The sequence below is a fragment of the Leucoraja erinacea genome, chromosome 2, assembly GCF_028641065.1.
Source record: "Leucoraja erinacea ecotype New England chromosome 2, Leri_hhj_1, whole genome shotgun sequence".
In the NCBI taxonomy this organism is placed as follows: Eukaryota; Metazoa; Chordata; class Chondrichthyes; order Rajiformes; family Rajidae; genus Leucoraja; species Leucoraja erinaceus.
The window spans coordinates 81,604,951-81,615,156 of NC_073378.1; the positions used below are offsets into that span (position 1 = coordinate 81,604,951).

Sequence of the window (10,206 nt, forward strand, 5' to 3'; positions counted from 1 at the left end):
CTGATTATCTACAGCACCCGATTGGCAGCCAGTTTTTCACCTGCTAAAAGACTAAACTGTTAAATACCTTAAGACCTACAACATCCAAATGCCTTCAAAGTAATGGCTGAAGAAATAAATCAAGTGAAACTGTCAATTAATTGCTGAATCTGCCAAAATAAAAGGAGAAAAAAAAAATGGAAAATAAGTGGTTTGGTCATTGAGTGAAATCCAGTTCATCATTTCGGACTGGATGAATCAGATCCCTTTCAAGCGGGGAATCTGCACAAAAACATTAGAAGACTTGACAATAGCTGAAGTGTTATGATGGCACCAATAGTAAATGCTGCCTTCACAATCAGAATTAAGAGGTAAACTACAGTTAAAATTAGTTTCACCCGTGATAATCAAAAGTGTACCTCCACAAACCTAGGAAAGGTCGAGAACATCGTTCAAAATTATAGCTTTTATTGTCATAGTTAACAAATTAATATTTGAGATGTCAAAATTAGTGCTTTAATAAAATTAACAGATTTTAGAGTATAACAGGCATTATTCATAATAGCAAATGAATCTTTACTTGTAAATTCTACTAAATATTTCATAGAAATCCACATTAGTAAATACACTTTATTCTAATAAAATTACATCTAAAAATAGAATTGAGTTTTGTTTTAGCTGAATCTTAACATGGAATATTCAGATGATTAACCTTTAAGATTTTCAACTAAAGATTATATTGGTCCAAGCTTAGATTTCTCGGAAATCTGTGAGAAAGCCAATGCTCTGAATGTTTGAATGTGGAGCAAAGCACATGGAATTTCATGCCAGACAATTCTAAACTAATTTCTTGTCATAAATCAACATAGTTTTCCCATTCAAGATGCTTTTCCTTGCTGACAATTCTACAACACTCATCCACAATTCCTAATCTTTTCACATCAAACTAAACATTACTCTTCTACAATTTCCTGAAGGATGAAAATATTATGAACTGTATATAATGTGCATCTCAATTATAATTCAGGACTACTGTAATCCTTTCATCTACCCCTTGAATATTAATCATATCCAAGTTATCCAAAGAATGCCTCAACTATATTGAATGTCCCTAAATTATTAAATGTGGTGAAGCTCCTCTTAAATGTTTTTCAAGTCTGCGTCTTTGGATCACTCGTATTCCTTTTGATTCCACTCAGGATGGCAAATCCTTGCAGAACTATGCAGAGAAGCACAGGAGCCATACCAGGTTGATCATCGGTTATAACTTTGATTGCTGTTTCTCTGACTTCAAGGCAAATATTTGATAATGCAAATAGCCGGTGAGCTATGTAGAAGTTGTCCTCTTCTTGCAGGGGCAGCATGTTTGGATTATCAACAGGAACAATTCCATCATCAGGGACATTATTAATCTGTAAAGAGGACATATTATCTGAAATCAGCTTGCTTTATTTCACCCAAAATCTTACACGGAACAGGATGGCGAAAATCAAAATAATGTACTGATCCTTGCACAATGTCAGTTAGCATGAATTGTAGTCCTTGACAAAGCATTTCTTACAGTCGAAAGTGGTTAGTTAATGAAAAGTGACCCTAAACAAACATAATAAAATATGGCCTTTGCATTTTCTGCATTATTTCAGCATTCAGATGAGTGCAGGAGTAACTCAGCAGACCATTACCTAATATTGGACAATTTCAATCTTCATACCATTGGGTTGTAAGCCACCCAAGCAAAATATGAGGTGCTATTCTCCATTTTGCATGTTGGCTCACTGCAGCGAGGGAGACAGCCCAGGACAGAATGGCCAGTGTAGGAAAGGGAAGAGGAGTTAATATGGTTATAGATTATGCAGATAGGGTGCAAGTGCTCAGCGAAACTGTCACCGAATCTACACTTGGTCTCGCCGATGTATAGGAGACCACATCGGGAACACTGGATACAGTAGATGAGGTGCACATGAATATCTATCTCACCTGGAATGGCAAGGAAGGAGATACAAGGCCAGGTGTTGCCTTTTCTGCAGTTGCAAAGGAAAGTACATGGGGAGGCGGTGGTGTGGGTGGGAAGGGAGGAGTTGCAGGGGAGCGGTCTCTGCAGAAGTAAAAAAAAAAAAAATGGTGGTGATGGGAAGATGAGAAGTGGTTGGAACACTTTGCAGGTGACAAAAGTGTTGGACGCTGTGACTGGTGGGGTGAAAGAGAGGACCAGGGGAACTCTATCCTTGTTCTGTAAGGGATCCATCTGTGACAGAAGGGGGAAAAACAACATTCACAAAAGAGTACATCTCAGATGTCCTAGAATGTAAAGTTTAATCTTGGGTGCCTGATGATGCCTGCTAGATTTTTCAAACAACATTGTTCTAATTTGTTTCTCCTAGTCATATAGTTGAATAGTTGCTACAGGGCAGGGTGAGCAATACTTCGTGAAAATAACATGTTCACAACTGAGAAGAAATGGTACGTCTAATCCATTTAGCATCATTTATACGATACCCAAATTTGTACTAGGGAGGCATTTGAAGGGGACAGTACACGATAAGATAAAAGCACTGGAAAAGAAGACATGCGCACCATCATTTATGACTTACCAAATAATGCAAAGTTGGAAGAATTTGAGTTTCACAGCAAATACCCAAGACTGCAAGACTTTCTTCAGACATTCCTAAACAAATGAGAAGGTATGGTTGCTTTAAGCTATTTAAACACTAATGGAGCTGTAACTTTAATTAATTTACCTTGCAATGTTAAAGACTATTTTAAGAAAATGCTAAACAAAAGGTTGTGATTAATCTATTCTAAATAATTTGGCTGCAAAGTAGTCTGATAGATCTAAACATTGAAAATAAATTAAATAATGATGATCAGCATGAAGTATCTAGCCAAAGATTCACTGGTTCTGACAGAGCACATTGTTTAAAATGGTGACAAAAGCAAAATATTACATATTTAAAAACTGAAGTTAAACAAAGTGCTAATCCTAGAGTCATGCACCGTGGAAACAGGCCCTTCGACCCAACGCCCACACCGGCCAACATGTCCCTGCTACATTTGTCCAACGTGCCTGTGTTTGGACAATTTCCCTCCAAACCTGTCCTCTCCATGTACCTATCTTTTTTTTTTTTTTTTTTTAATAATATTTTTATTAGAAGTAGACATATTATAAAGTATAGTTACATATTATAGTAAAAAAACTTTTCATATACATCAGTCATATATTATTAAAATTTTCAATTGTCGATTACTTCTGCTTCTAGTGTTTTTTTTTAATAGAAAAAAAGAGAAAGAGAGAAAAAAAGAGTTACAAATATAAAAAAACCCAAAAAAGGTGGAATGGATTACTTATAATACGTCATTGGAGATAGGTTCGTAGATTATAAAGTGAAATTAAAGTGACTTTTCATCTAATCCTGAGTTCAAGTGTTTCAGTTGGGATTTCGTGCTGGGCCAATCTATCCCATCAGATAATTAATGAATGGAGCCCATATTTTATCAAAAAGTTCTTGTTTGTCCATTAAGACAAGTCTAATTCTTTCTAGATATAGGGTCTCCGACATTTCCACAATCCACATTTTAATTGTGGGGGTCATTTTCCAAAATTTTAATATTAATTTTTTCCCCGTTATTATACTGTAGTCGAGGAAATTTCTTTGGCTTGTTGTGAGTGTTAGACTTTGCTTTGATATTCCAAGTATTATTAATTTTGAGTTTGGATCCAGTTTTGTATTAATAACTTCTGAAATTATTTCAAAAATATCAGTCCAGAAATGTTTAATTTTTATACAATTTGCAAACGTATGTGTTAAATTAGCATCTAGATGTAGACATTTATCACAAATTGGAGAGATTTGTAGGAAGATTCTATTTAGTTTTATTTTAGAGTAGTGTAATCTATGTAAGACTTTAAATTGTATTAAAGCATGTCTGACATTTAACGAACATTGATGTATATGTTGTAAACTTTCGTCCCACAAATCTTTCGTTATAGGATGACCTAATTCATTTTCCCATGTGTGTCTATATGGTTCCATCGGTGGTACCTCGTTGTTTAGGAGGGTGTTATAAATATAAGCTATTAATTTTTCAGTGTTAGGATGCTTGTTCAAACATTCATCAAGGATTTCTGGTTCCCTAGTCCTGTAGACTTGTGTGTTAGATTTAACATAATCTCTAATTTGTAGATATCTGAAGAAATTATTTGAGTGCAGTCCATGATTCTGTTGTAACTCCTGAAATGAAAGAAAAGTGCCTTTCCCATAAAGATGTCCAATCTTTTTAATTCCATAATTTTTCCATTGTGTGAAACCCTTATCCAAAAAGGATGGTTTGAATAAGGGATTATTTACAATGGGAAGGCATAGTGGTATATTATTCAATTTTAAAACTTTTTTTAATTGTTTCCAAATTCGTATTCCACTATGTATTATGGGGTTTTCCTTATAGGTTTTTTTGTGCAGTTTTGTTGTAGCAAATATGATCGGTCCAATTTCAAAAGGTAAACAGTCTTCCTTTTCCATCCTTAACCAATCTGGTTGTTGATCCATTTCTTCCAGCCAGAAATTCATGTTTTTAATATGGAATGCCCAAAAATAAAACAAGAAATTTGGCTAAGCCAAACCTCAATTTATCTTTGACTTATAGAATAAGTAAAAAACATTTATGTGATTCTTATAATCCCAGATAAAACTTATGTAACAATGGAGTCGACTTTTTTGAAAAAAGTTTTTGGGATATATATCGGGATTAATTGAAATGGGTACAGTAGTTGCGGTAAGAAGATCATTTTTATAGCATTAATTCTACCAAGCATTGAAATGGGAAGTGTTTTCCAGTATTGAATATTCTTGTGTAGTTTAATCAGTAAGGGTGGAAAATTTAGTTTAAATAAAGAGGTATGTCTTAGTTACATAGATTCCTAAGTATTTAAATTTATCTTTAACTATTTTAAAAGGGGATTGTTGTAATGTACGTAGATTGAGTTTTGTTATTGGCATGATTTCACTTTTATTCCAATTAATTCTATATCCTGAGAACTGACCAAATTGAGTTATTAAATTTAATAGATTTGGAATACTAGTTTCTAACTTTGTAATATATATTAGTACATCATCTGCATATAAGGAAATGTTATTCTCTAGTGTTATATCCGTATATTCCTGTATGGGTTCTAACGCTTTCTGCTAAGGGTTCAATTGCAAGAGCAAATAATAGTGGGGATAGTGAACATCCTTGTCTACTACCTCTAGAGGGGTTAAATTTAGTTGATAACATTTGGTTTGTTAATATTCTAGCTGTTGGATTAGAGTATAACAATATAACCCATGTATAGTACTTCTCTCCCAATTGAATTTTTTCCATCACCGAAAATAAATATGGCCATTCTACCTGGTCAAATGCTTTTTCAGCATCTAACGAAATAATTGCTAGATCTGCATTAGGAATTCTATTGGAGTATATAATATTGAATAGTCTTCTCAGATTATAAAATGAATAACGTTTTGGAATAAAACCTGTTTGGTCGGGGTGTATTAATTTGTTAATCACTAAGCTCAATCTATGAGATAGAATTTTAGTTAATATTTTCTGATCAGTATTTAAAAAGGCTATTGCTCTATATGAACCTGGGTCTTCAAGATCCTTATCTGTTTTTGGTACGAGTATGATTGTAGATTCATTTAGAGTTTCTGGGAGTTTCTGTTGAGTGTAAGCGTATTTGTACAGTGTCTAGGCGTGAAGAAACCAGATCATAACATTTTTTAATAAAATTCAGAGCTTAGACCATCAGGACCTGCAGCCTTTCCGTTTTTTAAAGATTTAATTGGCTCTTCGATGTCTTTTATCGTAATTTCAGCACCTAGTGATTCTCTCTCTTTCTGATCTAAACCCACAAGCTTACATTTCTGTAGAAATGTTTCCATTCCTGCTGATTGTTCTGTCATTTTAGACGAGTCCAATTTTTGATAGTATTGTAAAAATCTATCATTAATATCTTTAGGCAGTGTTAGTGTTTCTCCCTTGTCTGTTCTAATTTTGTAAATTGTTTTTTCCCCCGTCCAGTTTACGAAGTTGTCGCGCTAATAGTTTTTGTGGTTTATCACCAAATTCAAAATTTAGTTGTTTTGTATGTTGATAAAGTTTTGTAACTTGGTCTGAGTACATCTTGTTCAATTTATATTTCAGTACTGCAATTTTATTGTGTTTTATCATGGATGGTGTTGCTGCATTTTCTATGTCTAATTGCCTTATTTCCATTTCCAATTTCTGTTGTTTGGCCCTCTTCTCTTTGTTAAGAAATGATTGAGAAGGGATTAATGCTCCTCGCACAAATGCTTTAAATGTTTCCCAAAGAAGGGAAGCAGAGATTTCAGGGCTATCATTAGCCTCAAAAAGCATATTAGTCCGTTTTACGAGGTATTCATTACATAACTTTTCTTTTAAGATTTGGGGATTAAGTCTCCATTGTGACTGTGTCTCTACCATTCCATTTAGTTTAACCATAAATGTTAGTGGAGCATGGTCTGAGATTATGATATTACGAGTTATAGGTAAATGGGATAAGTTTTGAGTCTACTAAAAAATAATCTGTCCTTGAGTAGGTTTTATGTACTGGTGAGTAAAATGAATATTCTCGACCCGATGGGTTTTCAATTCTCCAAACATCCTTAATGTTGGTAGTATTAATATACGAGTTTAGAAATTCACTTGATTGGGATTTTAGTTTTCTTTGAGTTGATGATCTATCCAAATAAGCATCCAATGTACAATTTAAGTCTCCACCGATTATTACGTTTTGTTGTGTACATTCCGGAATATTGTTAAGTATTCTCTTAAAAAACAGGGGGCTATCAAAATTTGGTCCATACACATTGAGGAAAGCCACCTTTTTTGAGTATAACTCCCCTATTATTACAATATATCTGCCTTCAATATCTTCTATCGTTGATATATGTTTAAAGGATATACCTTTACAAATTAATATTGCAACCCCTCTAGATTTATGTGGGAATGAGGAGTGGTACGCTTTAGCAATCCATTTTGCTTTCAATCTATGTTGTGCTTCCTTTTTCAGGTGTGTCTCCTGGAGAAATATTATATCTGCTTTCAATGATTTTAAATGAGCTAACACTTTGCCTCTCTTAATAGGTTAATTAATTCCCTTAACATTCCAACTACAGAATTTAATTCCTTCACCCCCAATTTTCCTATTCACGTCTTGCATCTTGTGATTAGAGTGGTTAGAGCAGATGGCTCAGCACACTCAACCCTACCTTATACTCGAACATCAGGTAGATGAATTTTAAGTCTCGTCTGTTTTCCATCCGAACATATCTCCCTAAATAAAATATGTAATTCCACTCCAGATACAAAATATAATATATTATAAGGTAGAAGTAGTAAAAAATTGTATTAGTAATGTGTAAAAGGTTGAAAAAGAAAAAAACTACAGCTAAAATTAATGCAGTTAGTGATAGCCACCCTAATGTGGCTAAGCATCTTAGCCACATTAGGGCTACATTCGTAGCTACATTCCGTAGCTTTTGGTAAAAAAAAAATTACTAGTTCCGTACTTTCCTTAAAAGAAAAGTTTCAAATTCAGTGCAAGCAATTTATGGGGGGGGGGGGGGGGAAGGAAATAATGGTTATATTCCATTAATGATATAATTATTAGTCTCAAATTGAAATGTTAGTCTCGTATAACATAAACATTTGTCAAAGAATACTCAAAATCATAAATATCAGAGATAGAGAGAACCACCATACAGTTTTAATTATAGAATACCTGAATCACTCTTTACTTATATTTCATACTTTTAGTTAATTCTTAGTTGATCCAGTTAGCAATAATTAGTATTAATTAGTATTCATAATTATTAATAGTTGTTAGAAATTAGTACTAAAATGTAAATATTATATATCAGTAGCAAGATATTTGCCCAATTCTTGTTGCAGATTTTGGGCATCTCTTAAATATAATAGTTTAGAGCTCCATATCTTCTCTACGGGATAACAATATCCAGGTGAATGTTGAGTGTTGAGTATTATTCAATCTTCGGTCTTATCCTCGATACTCTTGGCGAATTCAAGTGCTTCTGTGTGCTTGATGAAGAAGTGTTCCTTCTTCTTGTAGGTAACTCTTAATGTTGCGGGGTATAACAGTCCGTATCTCAAATTTTTTATGTTCTTCAGTATTCTTCTTGTTTCTGTAAATAGCGCTCTCTTCTTGGCAACTTCCACAGGTTAATCTCTAAATATACTAATCTTATCTCCTTCAAATACGAGATTTCTGCTTTGGACAATTTTCGTCATCATATCATCCAAAACATGGTTTTATTGCACCTTCACTATCAGTTGTCTTGGAGGGGTGCCCTCCCTTGGGCCAAGTCTCGATACTCTGTGTGCTCGTGCAAGTAATGGTGCTTGATCCAGGTTCAAGACTTTTTTCAGTAGCTCTGCAGCAAATTCACGGGGGTCTCAGCAATTTCCTCTAGTTCCTTTACAATCTCTTGGTGTTGATTTAATGTCTGGAGGATAGGTTCCAACTTAGAATCAAATCTAGATTCCATCGAATTCAGTTTATCATTTACTTCTTCAATATTTTGAGTCACATTTTCTTCTAGATTTGATTTCCAGAACTTCATGTACAGTATCTGTAACCTCTTCTTTAATTTGTTCTTTAATTTCATTTTTAAAAGATTTCAGCTCTTCCTTGAAGTTCTGTTTAAGATTTTTTAGTTCTTCCATTAAATTAGAGATTTCCTGTGCAAGAAAATGTTTTAATTCTTCCATTTCAGTCTTTTTTCTTCTTTGAGATAACTTCTTGGGATGCTGTTAAAACTGAGGCCGAGGCTGCAGTTGGGCCTATTGATTTAGCCCTGCCGGTTTTTCTTGCCTTGGGAGGGGGAGTATGCTGTGTCGACATACTGCCGGTGTCGCGCGCCTGATGACGTCACAAACTTACTGCAAAACAATCGATGCCGTTTTCAGCAGGTAGGACCCGTCTTTTTCCCCAGTTTATAGCGTTTTTTTCCCGGAGCTAGTTGGCGCTGGTCTCTCCTACTCCATAGCGCCACCGGAAGTCCATGTACCTGCCCAACGCATCACCGGTTCCACGCTCCCCTCCATTGAGTCTGTCCAAAGCAAGCGCTGTCTGCGGAGGGCGCTCAGCATCACCAAGGACTGCTCTCACCCCAACCATGGACTGTTTACCCTCCTACCATCCGGGAGGCGCTACAGGTCTCTCCGTTGCCGAACCAGCAGGTCGAGGAACAGCTTCTTTCCGGTGGCTGTCACTCTACTAAACAACGTACCTCGGTGACTGCCAATCACCACCCCCCCCGGACACTTATTATTTTTTTTATTGAAATCGTTTGCTATGTCGCTCTTCAAGGGAGATGCTAAATGCATTTTGTTGTCTCTGTACTGTACACTGACAATGACAATTAAAATTGAATCTGAATCTGAATCTAACTGCTTCTTAAACATTGGGATAGTCCCATATTCAACTACCTTGAAAAAGTTACCCCTTTTGATTCCTATTAAATATTTTCCTCTTCATCTTGAACCCATGTCCTCTGGTCCTTGATTCACCTGCTCTGGGCAAGAGACTGTCCATCTACCCAATCTATTCCTCTCATGATTTTATACACTTAGAGAATCTGGTGGCATTTATGATGTTCGAAACAAGGATAACCTCTCAGCTAATTTTAGATTCTATCAAATGAACACCTGAAACATTAACTGTTCTTCGCTCTACATTGCTGCCTGATGTCATGTGTATCTTCTTCAATTTAAATTGTAGATAATGGATAAGAATCTTAATTATTGCATTAAAATTATATTAATTTTTTTGCAGAGTTCTCCCTCTGCAGCCTGAACACAAAAAAATGGATATTTGTTTTTTTCACTGGAGATTCAGCTAATTTCTAGGCAGATAATGCCTGCAGGCATCACAGGAAATTATGTTGGACAAAGCACTTATTCTGAAAATGAATTTATTCTTAATTAATATTTCAAAACCCTTCCAAGCAGGAAACGTTATATCCTCTTACCAGCTAGAGCACTGACAAGGTAGAATGCTGCTGTTAATATCTCTGGTGTTGTGATATCTTTTTTCAAAGAGCCCTCTTCATTTGGGCAGCTGTAGCCTAACATCTGCAGCAGTTCCTTGACCCTCTGTGCTTGCGTTGAATCCAGTTCCTGTAGTCCAAGCAGATTTGGCTGTTCTGC

General features: G+C 35.3%; 1 protein-coding gene across 1 annotated transcript in view; it reads right to left on the bottom strand.

Annotated features, from left to right (window-relative positions):
• Positions 1-420: 420 nt before the first annotated feature.
• The window catches only part of LOC129705877 (gasdermin-E-like), a 19,366-nt gene continuing 9,580 nt past the window's right edge, over positions 421-10,206 (bottom strand). The window contains exons 3-5 of the mRNA XM_055649747.1: positions 10,029-10,202; positions 2,571-2,644; positions 421-1,391 (exon numbers count right to left, since the gene is read on the bottom strand). Coding sequence (XP_055505722.1) covers positions 1,131-1,391; positions 2,571-2,644; positions 10,029-10,202 — 509 coding nt within the window. The 3' untranslated portion in view covers positions 421-1,130. The remainder of the gene's footprint in view (positions 1,392-2,570; positions 2,645-10,028; positions 10,203-10,206) is intronic.